The 24866-nt window shown below is 47.3% G+C and overlaps 4 protein-coding genes across 4 annotated transcripts in view; 3 read left to right on the top strand and 1 right to left on the bottom strand.

Moving 5' to 3' along the window:
- The window catches only part of Naxe (NAD(P)HX epimerase), an 8481-nt gene extending 6948 nt beyond the window's left edge, over positions 1-1533 (top strand). The window contains exon 7 of the mRNA XM_023713735.1: positions 1452-1533. The gene's annotated coding sequence lies outside the window, so the exon portion shown is untranslated. The remainder of the gene's footprint in view (positions 1-1451) is intronic.
- Gpatch4 (G-patch domain containing 4) overlaps positions 1-4012 on the bottom strand; it is a 7140-nt gene extending 3128 nt beyond the window's left edge. The window contains exons 1-5 of the mRNA XM_023713783.1: positions 3985-4012; positions 2347-2479; positions 1676-1749; positions 1489-1581; positions 1311-1397 (exon numbers count right to left, since the gene is read on the bottom strand). Of these exons, the coding sequence (XP_023569551.1) occupies positions 1311-1397; positions 1489-1581; positions 1676-1749; positions 2347-2425 (333 nt within the window). The 5' untranslated portion in view covers positions 2426-2479; positions 3985-4012. The remainder of the gene's footprint in view (positions 1-1310; positions 1398-1488; positions 1582-1675; positions 1750-2346; positions 2480-3984) is intronic.
- A 7448-nt stretch (positions 4013-11460) lies between these two features.
- On the top strand, positions 11461-13485 carry LOC101569037 (atlastin-2-like). Its single transcript, XM_023713723.1, is given in 3 exon segments — positions 11461-12960; positions 12963-13025; positions 13219-13485. Coding segments are annotated over 3 exon segments (1431 nt in total). The 5' UTR covers positions 11461-11624; the 3' UTR covers positions 13251-13485.
- Positions 13486-22370: 8885 nt separating this feature from the next.
- Hapln2 (hyaluronan and proteoglycan link protein 2) lies at positions 22371-23919 on the top strand. Its single transcript, XM_004629729.1, has 5 exons — positions 22371-22458; positions 22657-23010; positions 23098-23214; positions 23294-23476; positions 23636-23919. Exons 1-5 carry the CDS (start codon positions 22371-22373, stop codon positions 23917-23919), a joined length of 1026 nt encoding a protein of 341 aa, XP_004629786.1.
- Positions 23920-24866: the final 947 nt, after the last annotated feature.

Below are 24866 nucleotides of genomic sequence, written 5' to 3'. Positions count from 1 at the left end.
TTTATTTATTTATTTATTTATTTTTTACATTTTATTTATTTGTGTGTGTGTGTGTGTGTGTGTGTGTGTGTGTGTGGGGCCAGCTCAGCCCACCAGGGGGCGGGGCTGGCTGGCATGTGGTGCTGGGGGATTGAACCGCAGTCCCTGTGTTTTGCTAGCTTGTTCTAAGTAGGTGCTTTAGACCACTGAGCCATCTCACCAGCCCCCTTAGAAACATTTAGATACAGTATTTTACATACAGTTCTGGTTTTACATTGTATTAAAACTTACATAATAAAGTGGACCTTTAGTTTTACAAGAGAAGCAGGTTGCAAAATAAAGTACTTTAAGGATAAACTCTCTCTCTCAAAAAAAAAAAAAGATTCAGTATGACCGAAGTGTAGTGGTCCTACAGAGAACTGGCAAGAGAGAATAAAAAAGGCAGGGACAAAGCATGAAGAACCATGTGAGCCAGTCTGGTAAGTCTGGACTGCCATTGTGGTCAGACAGTAGCCTATGACAAATTCCATTGTGTTGTAGAATGTTCAGTGGGGAAGTAGCTTGGTGTAGAGCATTTGTCTTGCAAGTATGAGGCCCTGGTGCATTTCCTGGCACTGTTTCCTCCTAATAACCCACTTTGGATGAGTTTTGTCTTGTTTTGCTTACTATATAGTTCAGGCTAACCTTGAACTCCCTGCATTGCTCAGACTGGCCTCCAACTTGCACTATGGATGTGTGAAGGTTAAATGGATTGGAGTAGCATGAGACTAGTGGTGAGTAAACTAGTAAAGGGGTGCTCACCAGGTATGGTGGCACCCACCTGTAACCCAAAGACAAAAGTAAGATAAAGGAGTGATAGTGGCATAGTGCAGTGTATGGTAACAGATACAGAGAGAGGGGAAGATTTGCTGTGTATCATTTAAAGCCCTGAAGCATATGATCACTAAACATTAACTTTCCTTCTGCCAGTTTGGTAAAAGCAAAACCCCTGGGTTCTGGTCCTGTCTGCTATTACCAACTGTGAGCTCTTCAGCCTGCTAGTTTCTACCCTTTTGGCTACATAGGTACAATAAGGATGGACTAGGTAATTCCTCAGATCTCATCTTTTGACCTAGATACCCATACCACCACCCAATGCACTCTGTCCTCTCCCCAACTCTATCCCCACTTCTGCCAGCAGACAGCAGGGATCCATAGAGCTCAAAGATCTCAGTTGTTGCTGAGTGTCTCACCAGTCTTAAGAATGGGAAGATTGGGCATAGGATCTCACTGTTCTAGGACAGTCCTCCCGGGGGAGATGACAGAGGGACTCTTATCCCAGTCTGTAATACCTTCACAAACTTCTGATACAGCAAGTTGGGCTTGGGACGATTACACTGGGTGGTCTCCTTAGAGAGGCGCCTGATCTGTACTCCATCCTGTAGGAGAGTATCAGTGAGTGACATACCATGTCTCCCCCCTCTGTGTCCCAGCCTGTCAGGTTTCACATGGCTGCCTCTCAGCTTGTACCTGCCCAGTTTCCACCACCAAGTTAGCTGCAGTCTTGTTGAAGAGTTCATTCCACCAGTGGTTTGTAAACTCCTTGGAAGGATCATGTCCCACCTGCCAGGAGAGTTAAGTATGAGCTGAGTACCTGCCCCATATGCTCTCCAGGGTATCCTTTCCTGCCCATGCCGACCAGCCTGCCCAGTCTTACCCCATGAGTGTCCTGCTTCAATGTCACCTTGAGGGCCTGGGTGATGCCATTCTCCTTCCGGCCCAGGCCTTTGCCTATAAAATAAAATGGGTGCCAGCTTCTGTAGACTGAGTCCTTAACATTCCACACATGCCAGTTCTTCACATATCTAGCATTGGGGAATACTCTGTCCCTTCTAGAAATCCTTTTTTGGTACTGGGAATTGAACTCAGGCCCTTGCCAGGCAGGCCCTTGTGCCACTAAGCTATATCCCCAGCCAAATCCTCTAGGTACTATTCAATTCTACTCTATGTAGTCCTACTCCCTCTGAGCCAGAACCATCTTTCCTATTCTAAGCTGGGGGAGAGGCCACATCTTTTTTTTTTTTTTTTTTTTTGCGGAACCGGGGATTGAACTCAGGGCCTTGCGCTTGCCAGGGAAATGCTTATTCCACTGAGCCATCTCTCCAGCCCCCCGAGGCCACATCTTTTAATGTCTCCCCTCATGCAACCACATTTTCATTTTTCATCAAGTTTCTCCCATTTTCAGAATGAGTCAGAAAATTCAGCACTTTTCTATTTAAACTAGTTTTCCCTCTTCTGAAAGGTCTACAGAGACTAATTCAGACTGACAGGTGCCCGAGGACACAGGTGGGCAGGGAGTTGGGGGTGTGGGAGGTCCCACCCGATCACCTTGAGTCCATCCATGCTTTAGCAGCTGCTCCTCAGCAAATTTCATCCCTCGACTCTTGACCTCTGGGGTAACACTCATGGTGGAAAAGAGGCTGCTTCTCAGGATCTCACCAGGAAAGGAGAGAACATTGTCCTTTTCAGAGGAAAGGAGAAAGTGCTCAAACCAGTCATCAACTCCTATCCTGGCTGGTCTGACAGGCTTCTCATTCCTAAACCCTAAGAATTCCCTTGGCAGAGATGGAGTCCTGGTCTCTGGGGAGCTCTCCATCTGGCTACAGAGAGCCTAACACCAACATGCTGGAGTCAAACAGAACCAGTGTTCATACTGAGGCAAGCTCCCTGTATGCCAGACTGTGCCAAGGATTTCCATGAATCTCATTCAACCTTTCCAGCCTGCTTGAGAAACTATTACATATCATCTGTGCTTTACAAATGAGGAAATTGAGGCTTAAAGAGGCAAGATGACTGGCTCAGTCAGACAGCTAACTGTAGAATTCAAACCAGGCAGAGAGGGGCCAGGGAGATGGCTCAGTGGAATAAGCACTTCCCTGTTAAGCGCTAGGGCCTGAGTTCAATCCCCAGTTCCGCCAAAAAAAAAAAAAAAAAAAAAAAAAGGCAGAGTCTGTACAGCTCACATTTGTTACCATCTCATAACATCTCCCAAAGTCTACTGCCCTGTACAAACAAAGCAATATGAGATACTGGTATTTAAGAGAGCCTATGTCTTGTGCCCATGCTCTTGGTAGGGGTACTACCCAGTTCTTGCACATTGCTGCTTTCGCACTTGCCGCAAGTCCCCTTTGACACTGTCCAGTTTAGAAGAGGTAGTCTTACTGAGCATCTACTGCATAACAGGTAGATTATACATACTGTCGACTCATTTAATGTTAGTCCTTTGAGATGGCTATCTTTATTTTACAAATGAGAACAAGGCCTGGGTGTCCTGCCTGAGAATACACAGCTAGTAAAAGAATTGAAATGAGTCCAAATTACCTGACTGCGGGCTGGGAGATGGCTCAGTGGTCTAAAGCACCTACTTGGAACAAGCTTGGGAAAGCATAGGGACCGCGGTTCGATCCCCCAGCACCACATGCCAGCCAGCCCTGCCCCCTAGTGGGCTGAGCTGGCCACACACACACACACACACACACACACACACACACACACAATAAATAATAAATGTTAAAAAAAAAAAACAAAAAACAACAAATTACCTGACTGCAAAGTGGTCCCTAATCACATCATCAAACAGTGATGTCTTTACAGTAATTCATACATTTCTCCTTTGGACCCAGAACAGCATCATACAATTTATACACTAAATTTGCCTCTTAAATTGTTAAGATGGGTTATCACACAAAAGACTCAAAACTACCGATGTTGACTTGATTCACCACATTTAACTTGTGCTAAGATCTGGGGTCATATTTAACACAGGAATTGCTGACAACTGTCAAAGCGAACTAATGGGACTAATGTGGCCTCCCAAAAAGAAAACTAGGAAGGGTAAAAGTTTCATTTGGGAGGCCAGCCAAATAGCTCAGTGGATTAAAGTGCCTCAAGCAGGCACAGGGGCTGCGGGTTCGATCCAGGAGGCACACTGAGAGGGCAATTGAGACTGGGTGTGGTGGCGCATACCTGTAATCCCAGCTCTTGGGAGGCTGCAAACAGGCAGATCACTACAAGTCTGATCTATAGTAGTGAGACCCAGAACACCCTGTAGAACCTTCCCTAAAATTAAAAAAAAAAAAAAAAAAAAAAGGTCTCGTAGGGATCCTATTTAAAAAAAAAAAAAAAAAAATCTGAGCTGGGCCTGGTGGCACACACCTGTAATCCCAGCACTCAGGAGGTGGAGGCAGGAGGATCATTGTGAGTATGAGGCTACCCTGGATTACAAAGTAAGGCTCTATCTTAAATAAAATCACACCATCACATTCCCTCCTCCAAGACATTATGTGCTAGGTTTCAGAAGAGTGAGCAGTTGCTTTAGGTAAAAAAAGAGGCAAAGTCAGATGCCTTTCACCTCTGTTCCCCTGCCTTCTGTGAAGGACGATAACCTGAAAAGCTGACCCCTTGACAGCACCAACAGAAAAGCAGACTGAAGAAATGGCTCATCTTCTTGATACTAGGGCGTCTGCCCATTAGTTCAGTAAGTGCCTACTTAAGCAAAGCAGTCAGGCTCAGGATGCTGTGGTTCGATCCCCAGATCCTCATCATGCCTTACCAGACCTGCCCTTAAGGTGTCCTGAGCCAGCCAAAAAAAAAAAAAAAATCCTACTTTTTGATACTGTAACACAATATTCAAATACTGAAGTCTTAAAGGTAACCTCAAAACTGCCTCCTTTCAGAAGTCATCTCTGACTTATCCATCCTTAGATTTCAACAATAATAGAAGTAATCCTACTTAAATAGTGAATGTAGCACATGCCTGTAAGCTCAGCACTCTGGGAGCCTAAGGCACAAGGATTTTTGAGACAGGGTCTTTTTTTTAAAGGGCTGGGAGGGACCAGGGAGATGGCTCAGTGGAATAAGCGCTTCCCTGGCAAGCACAAGGGCCTGAGTTCAATCCCTTGAACTCAGGGAAAAAAAAAAAAATCTTTTAAAGGGGATGTAATTTAGTGTGAATAGGAAGGTACTGGGTCCAATCCCATACACTACTATTTTTTTATTTTTATTTTTTTATTTTTATTTTTTTGGTGGAACTGGGAATTGAACTCAGGCCCTTGTGTTTGCCAGGCAAGGGCTTAAAATCTACTGAACTGTCTCCCCAGCCTCCATACACTACTTATTGAACATTTACTCAATGGCAGGCTGTTGGTAATCGTTGCACATGGATTATCTCAGTTCTGCCCCCAGCACTATTTGGAGGTGTTCTTATCCATTATTTATAAGTGAGAAAATAGGCACTGAGCTTAATTCACAAGTCAAACAGCAAGTAGGGGACTGCGGGTCAGCATTCAGGCAATCCAGAGCTGGTGTTCCTAATCACTACTCTCAGGTCTCTTAAAGCTCTTTGTGCTCCTTGCTTACAGCTTATCCCATGTCACAGTAATTCAATGGGACATGCCCCAGAAGTCCGAGAAAAGTGTTATTCCTCAGCCCCTGACAGTTAAGGCGGCGCAGGGAACTGAGAATGACGGGAGAGAATCGCTTTAAAAGGGTTTTCATGGAAAACTGCAGAGAGAAGTAACTGAGTCTTCTGCTGTGCGATACAGTCTTTGTGAAAGCTGCATGCACACTTTCGTGGCACTGTCTCCTCGCGCATCAGAATTTTCAGAAGTCCAGAGTGGCTGTCTTACAGCGGTCTGAAAGCCGGCTGCCCTTTCCCTCGGCCTCTTGTTAAGGTTCTAAATTCCAGCACTTTTACTATAGTGTCATTAGAGTAAAACTACTCTCTTGCCCTCACATTTGTTCCTGAACCCTGGGGAGAGGAGCCTCTTACCGTCACAGCGGTGACCTCTCTGCGGAAGCATGTGCCACGCCTGACATGTATGCCGCCATCTTCCCGGAAGCGCCGTGCCGGGCTTTCTAGCCTGTGGAGACCATAGAGACCATAGTTCCTCTAGGAACTCAAACCTAGTCCTCCCAAGAGACAGGTTCAGGCTAGTCGGCCTCAGTGGTTGCCATAGGAACTGCGCCTTGGCTAGTGTCTTTCCTCAGGTTTCAAACGCTTTTTCTTGGCTTTCTCCCCTCAACTCCTGAGCCGACTGCAGCTTCGGATCCTATAGCTGATCTGACGTCCACACGCGCAAGGGTTTGCGGGCAGGCAGAGGAGGGGCGCCTCTGCGGTGATTTATGGGGATTAACGCTCAGCCTTCACGAAGTTATTTGGGAGACTGGATAGTTCAGTAGGTTCATCCAACACTTTCTGACCCACCATTCGTGTCAGAACCTGCCCTTTTGGCACTGAGGACACAAGGGTAACTGTGTCTCGAGCAGCCCAGGAGACACAGGACAGTGTGCAGGCGCAGAATCCTGAACCCTGTGCGGCAGAGGGGCTGGGCTTGCCTGGAGCAGGTCTGTGGAGCAGCCAGGGAAAGATGCCATTGCGAGGAAGACAGCGAGAGGCGCTGCCCTGTCACCGCCCGTAGGAGGTGCTCCTGGGCTTCCACTGCCCTGGAAAACCAAAACCAAAGTGTGCCCTCGCCAAACCTTTCGGTGTTTCTGTTGGCTTGACGCCCCCTAGAGTCTACTATGCTGAAAACTCTACTCTGTCGACCAGCCTGGCTCACTCCGTCGCCCAAAGTAAGGTTTCTTACCTGTGAAATATACTCACACTGGATCTTGATTACAGGCATTTTAGACGCTTGCTGAAGGCACAAAGGATGCCTCAGGTACTTGAAGGCTGGCTCCAACAGGGGTGAGTGAAGTCGGATCTGATTCCTCTCCTACTCTGCACACGTGTGACCTTGAACAAACCATTTCTCATGATCAAGAGTACTTTTTCTCGAAGTTGTGAAATTAGACTATTGGACTGGTTCGATTATTTTCATAAACTTAAGTTTTATGTGCTTCCGGAACCACTGAGAAAGTTCCACAGATGCCTTCATTGCTCCGTCTCTTCTATCGTTTACTTGATGTGTGTATATGTAATAAAGAAATTTGGAAACTCCTAATGAATTCCAAGGGCTCCTGCCAGCCCAGAATTTCGGTGTAGTACTTTGCAGGCTGTTCCAAAAATGAAACTGTAAATCAAAAAAGACCAAAAATAAACAAGGCAACCCAAAAGGGAACTGTGTAAATCTTTGACTCTGACAGTTGACCGACTGTATCAATTTAAACAAACGCCCGGTGGAGCCAAAGAGGAAAGTGATCCATGATATAGAGTGTGCCTAAGGAGAGTCACATGGAGAGAAAACATTCTCTCAGGCTTTCACAGAGAGCACATTGGCCAAGCAATGGCCGTGACTCATCCACATGGCTGACACTGACAAACAATCTGAGGTACAGGATCTCCCGATAAATCCTGAGGGGATTTCACTGACCTTATCAGACCCAAAAGCTACAACTCTTGTTGCATAGGTCCTGCTTTACCTTGGTCTTAACCATCCAGCAGAAAAGTATAAAAAAGAAGTATAAGAAGTAAAGCCACGGTGTTATGTTGAGCTGTAGGGGACTCAGGTCAACAATTTCTGACATTGCCAGTGAAGCAGAAGACCCAATACTATTATGGACTACTGAACTCTTTTAGAATATTTTGCTGAGTTTACACACCTATAATATTCAAATGATGGAACTTAACAAAAAAAGGGGATACAGATGAATGTCCATTTTGTATCTGTGTATTCAAAGTGGTTAGGATAGATATATAGTTACATTCTCTTAATGAATAGAGGGATTTGTTCGAATGGTGTTTGTAAATAGGATATCAAGTCTGTATCTTGTAAGCAATTAACCATTAAGAAGAATGTATGCAATGTGTTAATTATTGAATTACTGAAACTGTCCTACCAATTTGGTTTGAAACTGTCTCATTGCTATTTGTTTCTCAATAAAATTATGGAAAAGAAAAAAATAATAAACAAAAAAAAAGAAGAAAAGAAAAAAGAAACACCCGGGCCAGCCAGTGAGCTCAGTGGACTAAAGCACCTGCTTAGGCAAAGCACAATGACTGAGGCAGGGCGTGGTGGCATATGCCTGTAATCCCAGCACTTGGGAGGCTGAAAACAGGAGAATCATTATGAGTCTGATCTCTGAAGTGAGACCCTGTAGACCCTGTACTAAATACAAAAATAAATTAAAAAGTAAGGAACACCCAACTCAACAGCATAGTTCTGGATGAGGCTGAAATTTGCTGGAAGATTTGCTGGGTTTTTACCAGGCATGCGGGACAGCGACAATGGGGTTGCTGCCTAAATGGTAAAAGGGTAATGAAGAAGAAAGGCTCACATGTGTTTCTTCAGAGAAGCTCTAGTCTGCACCTCCTTGGTCGTCATCTTCTGGCGTCTAGTGCAGACCCTTCAGCCTTCCACTGTGCACCCTGACCTCCTGATACAGACTCAAATGGGACACTGCAGTGAGCTCTAGGCCTTCAGCTGGATTCTTCAGATCTTCAGCACTCAGACAACTCTTTTACACTCTTCCACACCCAACTGTGTGGGCAGCCATTGTAAGCCAGTCTTGTAAATTCTTGTATATTTGTATATCTTGCATTAAATCTGTTTTTCGAGTAAGCACTGACTGACACAGACTTGGAATTTCTAGTCTGGCCTAGGACCTTAAGCTTCCTGGTCCACTAAGGCTCACACATTAATCAAACATGTATGGTGTTTGTAGATAGGATATCATGTCCCCATCTTTTTTTTTTTTTTTTTGGTGGAACCAGGGATCGAACTTGGGTCCTTGAGCTTGCCAGGGAAGCACTTATTCCACTGACCCAGCTCCCCAGCCCCTCATGTCCCCATCTTGTACAGCAATTAACACTGGGAGGAATGTATGCAATGAGTTAATTATTGAAACTGTCCTACCAATTTGATTTGAAACTGTCTCATTGCTATTTGTTTATCAATAAAATTATGGAAAAAACAAACAAACATGTACTGAGGATCCCCTATGGACCAGGGGCTAAAGGTATGTTAAAGTCGGTCTTCGTCCTTTCAGTCAGGCCTTCTGGGGGGGCGGTATGAGCAGGCCTCCAGGTGTATACATTTTTCAGTGATGAAGGTCAGTGCTTTGGAGTAAGAGGAGAAGCGTCTGACCCAGTGCAGAGCCCCTAGGAGTTTTCCAAGGGGCACTAGAACTTTGGGCTTTTCCCTAGGCTGAGTGGGACTACAAAAGAAGAACAGGTCTTAAGGAATTTGGAGTTTAATGGGGTCTCACATACCTTCAGAATGGAAGAAATAAAGGTTGTTTTGAGAAAAGAATATGTAGAAATACCTGGGCATGGTGGCCCACACCTGTAATCCCAGTACTGGGGAAGCTGAGGCAGGAGAATCATTGAGTGTAAGGGCAGCCTGAACTACATAAATGAGTTCAAGGCCTGCGTGCACTATGTAGTGAGGCCCTGTCTCAAAAGCAAAACAGAACATCAAAAAAAGAATACATGGGGAGTAATAAGGAAATGATCTGAAGTAGTGTTAGTAAAATGTACAAGAATATATATTACAGAAATATTTATAAAATGGAGGGGACTTCCAGTAAGATGGCAGAGCAGTAAGTGGCAATAAATCAGCCTCTCTAAGAACTGGAATTTAGACACTGGAAAATAACAATTTGGGGGGACAAAAAGGGAGCTGGGTCAGGCCAGCAGAGACACCAAGAGTGTCATAAGCTAAATGACTCGTGCCCCACCATGAAGAGGAGGCTAGGTTCAACCTGAATTTCTGTGGAAGTCAAAATCCCAGAAACAGCACCTTGCCCTAATTCTACTGCAGGCTTGCTGGGATTATCCAGCGTGGGTCTGGGGCCTAACTGCCTTCCTTGTCTACCGGTGAGCAGAATCCTGCCTTGAATTGGACAGCATCACAAAACTGTAGACCCCAGAAAATGACCGCTGGTCTTGAACTCACAGTGATCATCTTGCCTCAGCCTCCAGAGTGCTGGGATTACAATCATGGGCCACTATGCCCAGCTTTTTTTTCTTCTTGAAAGAAGAAATAAATGTTTACTAATATTATAAACCAGATATTACCAAATACGATCTCATTTATTGCCACAAAAATCCTATAGGTGAGGTACAATTTTTTTTCTTTTTTGAGGCAAGGTCTCACGATGTAGTACAGGCTGGCCTTGAAATCACTTATAAGGCACACGCTGGCTTCCAATTCACAGCAATCCTTCCACCTCATCCTCTTGAGTTCTGGGATTATAGACATAAAGCACTACACTCAGCTGAGATACAATTTTTACTACCTCACATAGCCTAAGTGTAGTGCTTTATGTACTACCTAAAGCTTACTTAAATTATTTAGTATTTTTTATCAGATCACATAGCTTGAAAAATGATGTTTCAGTGTTAAACTCTTCTATTTTTTTCTTTTTAGTGTTGGGGTCAAACCCAGGGCCTTCTGCATACTTGCATTTTACCAGTGAGGTGCATCCCTGAGCCCCAGTGTTTCCCCCAGTATTGGGAATTGAGTCCAGGGCTCTTGCACTGAGTTATATCCCCAGCCCTTTATTATTTTGAGACAGGGTCTTGCTAAGTCCCTAAGTTGTCCAGTCTGGGCTCAACTTGCGATCCTGCTGCCTCAGCTTCCCAGAGTGCTGGACAACAATACGTGCCACCATACCTCACTCCCAACATTCATTTTTACTTCTTCATTTTTAGAGGTGTAACTCAGTGTCTGATCATATGTGAATGTCTTATCCAGAAAGGAAAATAAGTTAAATAGTTAAGAAAAAATAACTTCCTATGTAGACTTCTCATAACACATCTGAAATTACTCTGCTTGCAGTGCAGCATTAACTTTGATTTTGTACCAATCCACCAATCCTGGCAACAGGGACTGTGCATTTGTGCACATGGCAGTGGTGTTACCGTTGGCTCTCTTACCTCACTCCATATGCATGAAAGGCAACTGATTCCTTCCCTGTGCTAATGCAGCCAGTGATTGTCTCCAGCGTCCCAGAGTTGACCATTTTATGTATGAGCATTTTATATAGGGCCAACTATTTTTTACTGGAGTGCTCCTTTTTTTCAATGCAGGCAGGTACTCCAGTGTTCCTACTGGAAACATGGTTTGATAGTTTCATTATTTTTTTCTGTATTCTAGGGAAAGGCAGAATATTTACAGGGTATTCAGGGTCTCACTACTAGATCAGACTCGTACTGTTCCACCTGTTTACAGCCTCCCAAGTGCTGGAATGACAGGCATGTGCCACCACACCATCTCAATCAGAGTCTCAGCATACCCCGGGGGTGGGGCCGGCACAGCAGGCCCAGGGATCAAACCCCCAGTCCCTGCACCTGCTTGCAGGTGCTTTAATTCACTGAGCTATTTGGCTGGCCCTATGGTTTGATAGTTTTAAATGCACTACAATTCCATTTCCTACATTAAAGCCATGTGCAAAACTTTCCATTCTTGCTGCATTCTTTCTCCTGCATATCACTTCATTGTGTTTGGTGGTGATATCTTTTCCTTTTCAGGTAAATCCCTTTTGAGGAGTGGGAACTGGCTTTGCTGGCCGGTAGAGGTCGTCAAGAATATCCTTCCAAGCAAGGGGAGCAGCCGCACCAGGGGCTGAGGAGCGACTACAGCGCCGAGGTTAACCACATCTCGTCCTCGACCTCCCTAGATGAGGATTATGAAGATGATGACCTAGTAAATTCTAATGAGGTTATGAAGAAACCATGTCCAGTACAGATTGTTCTTGCTCATGGAGATGATCATAACTTCAAGCTTGATGAAGAAGCTTTGGAGCAGATTTTGCTACAGGAGCAGATACGAGCTCTTAACATAGTTGTGGTGTCAGTGGCAGGAGCTTTTCATAAAGGAAAATCATTTCTACTGGACTTCATGCTTAGATATATGTATAACAAGGATTCTCAAAGTTGGATTGGTGGAAACAATGAACCATTGACTGGCTTTACATGGAGAGGTGGCTGTGAAAGAGAAACAACAGGCATACAAGTTTGGAATGAAGTATTTGTGACTGACAGACCTAATGGGACAAAAGTGGCTGTGCTGCTAATGGATACCCAGGGTGCCTTTGATAGCCAGTCAACTATCAAGGACTGTGCAACAGCTTTTGCTCTGAGCACTATGACTAGTTCTGTTCAGGTATATAATTTGTCTCAAAATATTCAAGAAGATGATCTTCAACACTTACAATTATTTACAGAATATGGAAGACTTGCCATGGAAGAAATCTATCAGAAACCATTTCAGACGTTAATGTTTTTGATTAGAGATTGGAGTTACCCTTATGAACATTCATATGGTTTGGAAGGTGGAAAACAGTTTCTTGAAAAGAGATTACAGGTAAAACAAAATCAACATGAAGAGCTACAGAATGTAAGGAAGCATATTTATAATTGTTTCTCAAATCTGGGTTGCTTCCTTTTGCCATATCCTGGTCTTAAAGTTGTAACTAATCCTAGCTGTGATGGGAGATTGAAAGATATTGATGAAGAATTTAAACGGGAACTTCGAAATTTAGTTCCATTGCTGCTTGCCCCTGAAAATTTGGTAGAAAAAGAGATAAGTGGATCTAAAGTCACTTGTAGAGATCTTGTAGAATATTTTAAGGCTTACATTAAAATTGATCAAGAAGAACTTCCACATCCAAAGTCTATGCTTCAGGCAACAGCTGCAGCTAATAATCTTGCTGCAGTAGCAGGAGCATGAGATGTCTATTGCAAAAGTATGGAACAGGTATGTGGTGGGGACAAGCCTTACACTGCACCTTCAGACCTGGAGCAAAAACACCTGGATCTCAAGGAAGTGCCAATTAGACAGTTTTGTTCTGTGAAAAAAATGGGTGGCGATGAGTTCTGCCGTCGGTATCAGGACCAGCTTGAGGCTGAAATTGAAGAAACCTATGCAAATTTTATAAAGCACAATGATGGCAAAAATATCTTTTATGCTGCTCGTACTCCTGCCACACTGTTTGCGGTGATGTTTGCAATGTATATAATCTCAGGACTGACTGGCTTCATTGGCCTAAACTCTATAGCTGTATTTGTAACCTTGTCATGGGGTTAGCACTGACATCCCTTTGTACTTGGCATATGTTAAAAACTCTGGGGAGGGCTGGTGAGATGGCTCAGTGGTCTAAAGCACCTACTTAGAACAAGCTTAGCAAATCACAGGGACCGCGGTTCAATCCCTCAGCACCACATGCCAGCCAGCCCCGCCCCCTGGTGGGCTGAGCTGGCCACACACACACACACACACACACACTCTAAATAAATAAATGTTTTAAAAAAAAAAACTCTGGGGAGTTCAGAGAAATTGGAACTATGATTGATCAGATTGCTGAAACACTATGGGAACAGGTATTGAAGCCACTGGGTGATAATTTGATGGAGGAAAACATAAGGTAGTCTGTAACAAACTCTATCAAAGCAGGCCTGACTGACCAGGTGTCTCATCATGCCAGATTAAAGACAGATTGACAGTTCATCTCCTCATGGACTCCACTTTCTTTTTCATGCTTGCTGTAAAATGAGAACTCAAATAAAAATAAACCAAAGTTTACAGTCAAAAAAAAAAAAAAAAAAGAATATCCTTCCAGTCAACCTTGTCTTCAGAGTTGTTGCTGTTTTCAAAAGGATGCATTTTGGGGTAATTTTCAAAGGAAATGAAAACTCTGCTGTCACCATTGAGTTTCTTTTCTTCACACCTCAGCCACAGCATTTGAGCCAGTATGAGATCGATGGAGTGTCAGCATTTACTCCCAAAAAAATGGTCCTTCAGCAACTGCAACTTCAAGAAAAGTGGCAAATTCTTCTAACCTCAGTTCTTTAGCCAAATGCTTACACATTACATCAGACAAAGGGCAGGATATTATCTTTTGAGAGTAGCCCATGCACACTTGCTGGGTTGCCAGGCTTCTGCCAGAGTAGGTCAAGGAATGTACTCCCATCAGATCCACTGGGGGAAAAAGGCAGTGACAAGAATAAAGCACTGAGGTCGCAGGACAGGGAGCAGGTTCCTCCAAGACAGGAAGGGCAGCATTGAGCAGCAATGGGTGCCAGAATTAAAGTGACAGATGGCAGCAGGGGCTGCAGTGTCCTTTTTTGTGATTACTAGATTTTTGTGTATGTGAGCGTGACACTGTTGTATTTGGGGTTTTTGCAAGGGGAACGATGCAATACAGGACACATTTTATAACATTCTTTTGTTTGTTTGTTTTTGTTTTTTCAGTACCAGGGACTAAACTCAGGACCTTGCACTTGCCAGGCAAGCGCTTATTCTACTGAGCTATCTCCCCAGCCCATATAACATTCTTTTATAATCACCCAAAGAATCAAATACAAAAGTGCAGGAAATCTGTTCATACACTAAAGACCAAAGAATCCAGCTGAGAGCCTAGATCCTAATATCCCGCACGAGTCCAGCTAAAAACCTAGAGCCCTTCACAGTGCCTCTTACAAGTCCAACTGGAGGCTTAGAGCCCACAACAAAGTCTCATGCAGGCCCGTTTCATGGATCTGTGCTGGAAAGGTCCAAAGGTCAGTGGCAGAAGCTAGGAAGTCTATTTCAGTGGGATGAAGGATCTGTTCTAGCAAGCTGAAGGATCTGAACTGGAGCCAGGAAGCAACACTCAACGTAAGACCAGAGCTTCCCTGGAAAGTACCACAGCTGGCCTCAGCAACAGTGAGGTCCTGAGCTCCTCCAGTGATGGGGAAGCAGAGTTCCCATCAAGAAAGCCAATGTCACCAGCTTCTCCAGAAGTGACTATAGCTGGAGATCCTATTGCTTCTGGGTTAAAACTTGACCAATTGTCCGCGGGGTACACTGAGACAGTGATTGAGACTGGGCATGCCTGTAATCCTAGCACTTGTGAGGCTGAAAACAGGAGAATCACTACGAGTCCGAGCTACATAATGAGACCCTGTAGACCCCACAGACCCTGAACTAACTACAGAAAAAACAAAAAACAAAAAACCTCAACCAATTAAGAGATCGAATGTGTGCAAACTGAAATCTTCTAGCCTGGCCTGGCCAGAAGCAAACAAGCAAGGAGATGAAACAGCAAGCTGTGAGACCCAGAGAGTGAAGACTCAGGACTTCAGTGTCCATGTATGCTAGTTGAGCAAAAACAGTTTCGGAGTTTCTTTCCTTTTTTTGAGACAGGGTCTTGCTGTACAGCTTTGTGGACATTGAGCTCCCTAGGTTGGCAGCCCAGTCTGACCTTGGTCTCATGACCCTGTCTCAAAAAAAATTTTTTTGAACATATATTAAGTGATCAAAATATATGATGAGGGCCAGGGAGATGGCTCAGTGGAATAAGCACTTCCCTGGCAAGGGCCTGAGTTCAATCCCCGGTTCTGGAGAAAAAAAAAATTATATATATATATATATATATATGATAGGGGCCCAGGGAGATAGCTCAGTGGAGTATAGGCTTCCCTGGCAAGCGAAGGGCCTGAGTTCAATCCCCGGTTCCACAAAAAAGAAAAAAAAAAAGGCAAGTTATATATATATGATGAATATTTACTTTAAACCCCATTATTACAATAAAAGACACAATGCCATTAATCCACTTAAAACACCCACTCACTTTGAACAGATTTATCCCAACATCTTTGCCATGTTCTGCAGTGGCAACAGCTGCAAATTCAAGTGTGACAGAAAAAGCCAGAAGCCCCAAGTGTCACATGCAGCTCCTCCCTGCAACCCCTAATCTGCCACCTCCAACCCCCCAGTCATCCAGGCCTGGCCTAGCTGCCAATAGCACCAGCATCCATTGCCCCTGCCTCCTGCCCCTAGGAGAGGGCACCCCTGCTGGGTCTGCTTGGAGGGGAGGCTGAGTCAGGTGTCAGAGAAAGAGGGTCTCTGCTCCTCGCTTGTTTATCCCATTTCACCCTGGTCAGGGTCATTCCCTGTGCTGGGAAGGTGTGAGGTCAGTGCATAAATGCCCTCTCTTGTTTCGCAGGGACTTTGGGAGACCCAAGCCTGCACCAGCCTGGAGCTAATGGAGCCTGCCTGTTCATTACACATTTCTTCCCTCCTGTCCCTTTCCCAATGACCTCAAAGGAGTCATTTCACTTCTGTCAAATAGTTCTGGGCCTCCCTGCTGTCAAACTCACCACCCACCCACCCAAGATAGGGTGCTGACTAAATTATGCAGGCAGAGCTCAAACTTGTAATCCTCCTGTCTCAGCCTTCCATACTGGGAGGCCTTAGGAATTTACACACCAGACTTCCACATCACAGTTAGAAGGACCTTGGGGGAGAGGGAGCAGGGCTGGGCTGTGTGGCTGTGGAGCCCTTTATACTCTTTCCTCGCCTTCCCCTCCCTTTCTCTCTCTCTGTTTGTTTGAGTTGGGAGGGAGCCAATCAGATGCATGGGATCAGAGTGTCCCACAGCAGAGACAGGGGCTATTTGTCTTCTCTCATGAGCAGCAGTCCTGGAAGGAGGGAAGGGCTAGGGATAGGGTGCAGGGACAGAAGACAGCCAATCAAACTGAAGAGCACTGGCGGGCAACCCCCACACCCATTATTAGGTATAATTCCTGGGCAGAGGAGGGATTAGTGAAAAGGCAGAAAGGTTTGCACTTGAAGGTACAGCAGCCCTACTGCCTATGGTTTGGGGAAAATTGCTTCTTTTCCACCTCTTCTTCTTCATTTGGTGACTGAGATCATTCATTCACCTCAGACTTCATCCTAAAGTGTAGCTTCTACAGACTCAAAGCCACTGATCTGGAGACAGAGAAAAAGGAGGCTAAGAAGCTATTTCAAACTAACTGGCGAGATAGCTCAACAGACTAAAGTACCTGCTTAGGCAAGCATAGGGACTGCGGTTTGATCCCCAGCACTACATGCTGTGCCAGCAGTGTCCAGGTAGTGGTGCACAGTTGTAATCCCAGTGCTGGGGAGGCTGAAAGCAGGAGGATCACCACAAGTCCAAGCTGCATAGTGAGACCCTGTAACAACCAAATACATTTTTAAAAATAAGGGGCTGGGGAGATAGCTCAGTAGAATAAGTGCTTGCCTGGCACTTATTCAATCCCTGGTTCTGCAAAATAATAAATAAATAAATAAATAAAAATGGTTATGTGTGGTGGTACAAGTCTATAATCCTAGCACTCTGGGAGGCTGAGGCAGTCTCAAAGAATGAGAAAGGAAAACGAGAGAGAGAGAGAGAGAGAGAGAGAGAGAGAGAGAGAGAGAGAGAGAGAGAGAGATAGCTGGGGCTGTAAACCAGTGAGTGAGGGGCCTTGGGTTCATTACATAGTACCCCTGCAAAAAAACCTAAACCAAAGCAAAAACCCTTTATTTCTAAATGGCTACTTATAGGAACAGGTAGCAGTAGGGACTCCTGCATTGGTAACAAAAAAGAGTTGGCTTTACTCTGGATCATTAGGAATGTTTATTTCTTGACAGTTGATCTGGGGAGTTGTATGTATACATGTTGTGTACCTAGGGAGTAGAATTCATTAAGGTCAGTTGGGTGTGGTGTCATACACTTATAATCCCAGCACCCAGAGGGCTGAGGCAGGAGGAGAACAGTAAGTTGGAGGCCAGCCTGAGCTACATAGTGAGTTCAAGGCCAGCCTAAATTACACTGTAAGATTCTGTTTTGAAAAAAGGAGGAGGAGGAAGAAGAGAAGGAGCAGGAGAAGGAGAAGAAGGAGGAGAAGCAACTGGGCACAGTAGTTCACGCTTATAATTCTAGCAGTAGAAAGGCTGAGGCAGGAGGACTGCCATGAATTTGAGGTCACCCTGGCTGTATAGTGAGTTCAAGGCCAACCTGGACTATATATGAAGACCCTGTCTGAGACAGAGAGAGAGAGAGAGAGAGAGAGAGAGAGAGAGAGAGAGAGAGAGAGAGAGAGAGAGAGGAAATTCATGAAGCTGTACACTTAAACTCTGTACACCCATTCTTTAAATTTTCCAGTAGTAGGAATTTAACCCAGGGGTGCTTCACCACTCTTTTTTTGGGCAAGTTCTTACTAGATTGCCCAAACTGACCTTAAATTGGCAATCCTCCTGCCTCAGCCTCCCAAGTAGCTAGGATTATAGTCATGCCTACCTGTCCAGCCTGTGTACTTTTTGGTGTATAAATTATACCTCAATGGAAAGGTTTTTAAAATGCACTTGAATTCCATAGTGCATTTTAGGTATTTAGAGCTCCTAATAGGAGAGACTTACTTTATTTATTTATTTCTGGTGGAACCAGGGATTGAACTCATGTCCTTGTGCTTGCCAGGCAAGCGCTTATTCTATTGAGCCATCTCCCCAGCCCCAGGAGAGACTTTAGAGAAGGTGAATTTCTCAACAGAATTAAGGAGATTAAGGATTCCCCTTCCTCTTTCTCCTGAGAATGTTAAACTAAAATTATGCAACTATACTGAAGGTAGAGGTGGGACAGTAGGGGATGAATAAACCAACCTTCATTTAGAGAGCCTCTATCCCTAGAAAGTCCTAGGTCCCTCCATAGGGACGGAGAAGTCCCTCTCACTAACTGCCATCTCGCCTGCTGCAACCCTAGCCACAACAGTGTTCCCCAGCCTTAGGAAAAATCTCCTTAGATTCTTACAGTGAAGAGCCCTGGGGGTGCATTTCAACCATCCCCCAGTTCTGCCCTCACCCCTTCCCTTCTCCCTGGATGCCCATTCCTGCCCGAGCTGCCCTGTGAAGGCCTTTTCCGGTGGTATGTGCCAGCCCGTCCTGCATCCCACATCCCCAGCTGTTGACATTTCATTGCCATTACCCACAGGATGAAGAAAGGGGCCCTGTTATTCAACAATAGGGAAAAAGACAGAGACAAAGGGAAATTGTGCTTCCGATGGGGTGGGGACAGAGAAGGAAAGGACAGACAGATGGGAAGACAGGCTGGAGAGAAGGGATCAGGTTCCGAGAAGCAGCTGGAAATCAGTTTCTACCTTGACAGCCTCTTGCCAAAGGCAATGCGCACCAAGGCACCCAGGGGCAGAGGTGAGGACCCACCAGGGAGGGAGGTCAGAAGCTGTGTATGTGAGGCCCATGTGGCAGTGTCAGGGCGGCTGTGGGCCTTGGAGTCATGGTCAGAGTTCTGCCATCAACATCGGTCCCTACTTTTCTGGCCCCCCGGCATTTGGCAGCAGCAAGGCACCTGCTTTCTGTGCCTTTACATTGCCTCTTTCACTCCTTCTTTTGCTGTGGGTCCTCATGCTCATCCCAGGCTTAGCATCTTCCCTGGTCCCAGGTGAGGGGCTCCACAGCCACAGGGCTGGACACCGTCCCTTAGCCTGGCTCAGTGGACTGGCGGGTCGGGTAGCTCTTGGCATGTTGGCTTCTTCTTTGAGCGCAGGAGAGAAGACTTCCCTCAAAGGAGTAAAAGGAGCCACCACGTTGGCCACATAGGTGTTCAAGACCCGGGCTTTCAAGTGGCTTGACATCCCAGGAACCTGGACAACTTTCTCCTGGAAGCTTCCCTTCCCTTGCGCAGGACAGAAGGCTGGTTGAATAACTTCCTTTGCCTCTGGGCAGAGACTGGCTTCTAACAGGTAGGCCACAAGCTGCTGGCTATGGTGCCACTTTCTGCAAGGGGTACGAGGAGGATGTGGCGCCTGCTTTGAAATACAGAAATACAGATCAGTGGTTAAAAGCATAAGCCTAGATGTCATGCTGGTGCAGACGTGTAATCCTGGTACTCTGGGAAGTTCAGGAGGGCTGCAAGTTCAAGCCTACTCTGGGCCTCTCAGTGGGAGGGCTCTTGTTCAATCCCTAGCCCAAAGGCGGGTGGGGCAAGGGAAAAGCTTAAACTATCAGATATGGATTCAAACCTTACCAACCACGCAACGGCACTAAAGTTTTCTCAATATGTGCACTGTTTTTGTTTTTGTTTTTGAGACAGAGTCTCACTATGCAGTTCAGGCTGGCCTTGGACTCATTTTGTAGCCCGGGCTGGCCTCAAACTCACAGCAATTCTCCTGCCTCAGACTCCTGAGTACTGGTATTATAGATATGCACCACCATGCCTGGCTGTCTGGCTATCTTTATAGGTTGTTCTGCGTCCATTTCAGTCCCTGCAGTCACTCTTATTTACCAAGTTTTCTGTAAAGGAGAAGTGCTTCTCTCACTCATTTCCTATCTCAAGTGCTTTCTCTCTTTTATTTTATTTATTTATTTATTTGCAGAACCTGGGATTGAACTCAGGCCCTTACGCTTGCCAGGAAAGCGCTTATTCCACTGAGCCATCTCCCTGGCCCCAGTGCTTTCTCTCTTAACCACTGGGAAGTTCTTACTATTCCTAATCTCTGTTTCTCCTGATATAAAACAGTATTAGCTCATGTCTGCAGGAAGCTGGCTCTCAGCTGTTTAGATTTCCAGTTGTCCCCCACACCCAAGGGTGCTGAGAGTGAACCCAGAGCCTTCACCTGGCTTGAACTTGCCATCCTCCTGCCTCAGCCTCCCAGAGCACTGGGATTACAGATGCACACCACCATGCCTGGGTTCTGACCACTCTCCAGAGTCTCCCTTCTCTCTCTCCTTGTCTCTTCTCTCTCTTCTCCCTGGAAGTCCTTAAAGAGTTTCATTAAATCAGCTTTTCCTCTGTGCCAGACATGAGGCTAGGACTGGAGATATAGCTAACAAATACACCGTACCATACATATCAGGCACTATTTTAAGCATTTGACATAGATGTTATGAATCCATCTAACTTTTGAAATTACTCAAGGAGGGAAGCATGCTATTATTATCCAGCAATGGTGATAAGGATACTGAGGAAGAGAGAGGTTAAGTAATTTGTTCAAAGTCATGCAATTAGAATGTGAATGAGCCAAGTTTGGAAAATGAATAAAACTGGGTCAAGGGGTTCTCAGTCCAATTAAAAAATAAAAATTGAAGTGCTATGAATAGATTCCATCACTGGGCCTAGTAGTGCACACCAGTAATCTTGGTTACTTGGGAGGCTGAGGCAGGAAGATCACAAGTTTGAGACCAGCCTGGGCAACTTAGTAAGTCCCTGCCTTAAAATAAAAAATAAAGGGCTGAGGAGATAGCTGAGCAGTCTAAGCACCTGCCTTGCAGCACAAGAACCTGAGTCCTATCCCTGGTGCTGCAAAACTGGATGTGGTGGTGCACCCCTGTAATCCCAGCACTGGGGAGGCTGACAGGAGGATCACAAGTCCAAGATGTTCAGTGAGATGCTATATCAAATAAATAAGTAAAATAAATAAAAACAAAATAGAATTGGTACAGTCCCCCTGGGTTCAATTCTCAGTGCATTAGAAAGAATAGAGATGATAAAGAAGAAAAACCATATACTGACGAAACAGACAGTTGCATTTGAAAGAATTTTTATTTTATTTATTTATTTTTTTTTCTGGAACCGGGGATTGAACTCAGGCCCTTGCGCTTGCCAGGGAAGCGCTTATTCCACTGAGCTATCTCCCGGGCCCTTAATTTTTAAAATAACTTTATAATTTTATACTTTACATTTTTGAAAAACCTCATATTCCACATGTCATATACATTACTTTCAAACCACACTATAAGTTTAGATGTTAATAAAAGTACTTTTTGTGGGTGTGGTGGCCATGACTGCCTGGAATCCCAGAAGGGTCCACCTCAGCCTGGGCAATTTAGCAAGACCTGCTCAAAGTAAAAAAAAAAAAAATTTAAAAATTTTAAAAAGGCTTGATATGTAGCTCAGTGTGAAGGACCTGGCTCAGTCCCAAGCCACATATACACACACGCATGCACCCACATGTACACACATGGCTTCAAAAGAAAGTTAAGTCCCTGGTGCAATCCAGTAGACCACAGCCCACCACCACACTGTGACCAGCTGCAGTGTGGAGAAAGGTTTCTTAGAGAAAGCGAGACCCAAGCCCACACCTGCGCTCGGAAGTGAGCCTTACTCTGGGCTGTCCGGGACTCTTCTGGAAGTCCATCTTGTCTGGGTCCTAGGACAGGGTGAAGAGTACTGAGGGGGCGATGCTGGAGGAGCAGAAGAACCTGGATCTCTGGGAGTCTTGTGAGGGGATTGAACTTGACCAGCAGGGCCTTGGGGAGCCACTGTTCCAAGTGGAGAGTGACAAGATCACATTCACTCTGGAGAAGGGGCTTTGGGAGAGAGTAAAGAGTGTAGGATAGAGCGTAGAGTTGGCAAACTCAACGGAAGGCAAGTTTGGGAAGTAGCGCCTCAACTGAGAGCCCATAGAATGACAAGCTGCTAAATCAGGACCTGCAGGGCTGCGGGTGCTAGCCTGGAGGAGGCATGGGCCTCAGGTCAGCTGTGGGGTGGGGTTGTTGCTGCCTCCCCCACCATTACTTTCTTGTTGTCGAGGCTTGGTTTCCGGCTGCTGGTTCCCTCCAGGAATTACCAACAGAGTCACCTCACACTGCCTGCTCTTCCTGCCCCTTCCCCTTCATCCTAGGCACGCTGCCTACTGCGCTCTGCTGGTCCTGCTGGCAGACCTTATCATGCCAGGTCAGCTCACCCTGCCCAGATTCTGCAGCTTCCTTCTCCCCTGGGTGCTCGCCATCTCCCACAGAGCGCTGGGGGACCCAGGTAAGGCCCATGCTAGCCTAGTACGCGGAGCACCCTGGGGCAGAGGCTCCAGGCAGGCGGTGCTAAGGGTAGGTGTGGCGGGTACCCAGAAGCGAGGGAGCAAAGGGAATGGGCCGGGCCGCCTCTGGGGGCGGGATCTGGGTGGGCACGGGCAATGAGGGCCGGGGAGTCCCTGTCACTGTGGCCCCCTCTGCTCAGCACCCTACCCTGGCCCCCACTACCTCCTGCCCCCCATCCACGAGGTCATTCACTCTCGACGTGGGGCCACGGCCATACTGCCCTGCATCCTGGGCGCCTCGCCTCCCAGCTACAAGGTGCGCTGGAGCAAAGTAGAGCCAGGGGAGCTCCGGGAAACACCGATCCTCGTCACCAATGGGCTGCAAGCCCGGGGCTACGGGCCGCTGGGCGGACGTGCCAGACTGCGGAGGGGGCATCGGCTGGACGCCTCCCTGGTGCTGGCAGACGTGCGTCTGGAGGACGAGGGCCGGTACCGCTGCGAGCTCATCAACGGGGTGGAGGACGAGAGCGTGGCGCTGAGCCTGCGCCTGGAGGGTGAGTCTTCCGCGCCGCCTGCCTCGGCCTCCCTCCGGCCGGGAGCTGCGCGCGTCGCAGACCCTCCCCAAGTTCTCCCGCCCCCAGGTGTGGTGTTTCCATACCAGCCCAGCCGGGGCCGCTACCAGTTCAACTACTTCGAGGCCAAGCGGGCATGCGAGGAGCAGGATGGGCGCCTGGCCACCTACGGCCAGCTGTATCAAGGTGAGCGCCTGGAGGTCGCGGGCCGCGGGCGGTGCGCGGCCGGGTCTGACTGCTCTGTGGCGCCCCCTCCCGGCTGCAGCGTGGACCGAGGGGCTAGACTGGTGCAACGCCGGCTGGCTGCTGGAGGGCTCCGTGCGCTACCCGGTGCTCACCGCGCGAGCCCAGTGCGGCGGCCCCGGCCGGCCCGGCATCCGCAGCTACGGGCCCCGCGACCGCATGCGCGACCGCTACGATGCCTTCTGCTTCACCTCGGTGCTGGCGGGTGAGCACGCGGGGCGGAGACCCAGGAGTGCCCGAGGTGGCCCTGCCCGGCCTGCACCACTACTGCCCCCGCTCGACTCCCTAGCCCTGTCCCTCCTGTCCCCTTCCGTCCCCACCCCGCTCTTGGCCACCCACAACTCGTGTCCCGCTGCGTCCCCAGGCCAGGTGTTCTTCGTGCCCGGGCGGCTGACGCTGCTCGAGGCGCACGCCGCATGCCAACGGCGCGGGGCCATGGTGGCCAAGGTCGGCCACCTCTACGCCGCCTGGAAGTTCTCGGGGCTGGACCAATGCGACGGCGGCTGGCTGGCGGACGGCAGCGTGCGCTTCCCAATCACCACGCCGCGGCCGCGCTGCGGGGGCCTCCCGGACCCCGGGGTGCGCAGCTTCGGCTTCCCCAGGCCCCAGAAGGCGGCCTACGGGACCTACTGCTACGCGGAGACGTAGACGCCGTCCGGGAGTGGAACGGGATCCTGCGCTCCTCCGGCTGAAGGGACGGGAGGGAGGACCTGGCGTCCCCCTCGCCCCCGGGGCGGGTACCGCTGTGGCCCTTGGCCCGCGGATCGTAGGGCCTCCTGAGCATTGCATTCCGTGCACCGCAATAAAATAACGTGGCACTTCTGTGTCTGATAAGTTCGTGAAGCTTGGAGGTGGTGTACGTGTGCGAGGGGCCTGACACCCAGAGTGCCGCGGGCGCGCCCCGGGAAACAAGGAGAGGCAGAAGGAGAAGGAAGGGGGAAGGGGAGGAGGAGGGGAGGAGGCGGCCTCTGCAGGATGGGTCGGCAGAAGACAGACGTCACTAACAGTCCAGGAAGAAGATGTGTGAAAAGTGGGCTGCCTGGCCAGGGACCCAGGCAAGACACCTCAGGCTGTCATTGAGCCGGGTGCCACGCGGGGGCGCCGCACACTCACCTACGATTGTCCTTCAGATATGCCAGAGGCATTTCTTTCTTTCTTTCTTTGCGCCGCACACTCACCTACGATTGTCCTTCAGATATGCCAGAGGCATGCCTGCCTGGCCCCTCTGGGTCGCATGGAACAAAATATGACATATTAAACATATTTCAAAATGTGTTTGTGAGCTGGGCGTGGTGGCACACGCCCGTAATCACAGAACTCCGGAAGCTGAGACAGGAGGATTGCTGTGAGTTCAGGCCAGCCGGGGCTACAAAGTGAGCTCAAGGCCAGCTTGTACTGCATAGTGAAATACATCTCAAAAATAAAATAAATAATAAAATAGTGTTTGTGTCCTACAAGTCTTTGAGAGGCATTTTCAGGGACTACCACTTAAGCTAAGAAAGCCATATAGTTGTTACAGGTAAAAAGAAATTAACCCCCCCAAAATAAGAAACCTGCAGAGGAAACAAACACCACACCATGGCTACCATGGCAAA

The sequence above is a fragment of the Octodon degus genome, unplaced genomic scaffold (genome assembly GCF_000260255.1).
Source record: "Octodon degus isolate 3935 unplaced genomic scaffold, OctDeg1.0 scaffold00032, whole genome shotgun sequence".
Classification (NCBI taxonomy): Eukaryota; Metazoa; Chordata; class Mammalia; order Rodentia; family Octodontidae; genus Octodon; species Octodon degus.
This window is presented reverse-complemented; position numbering and strand designations above follow the sequence as displayed.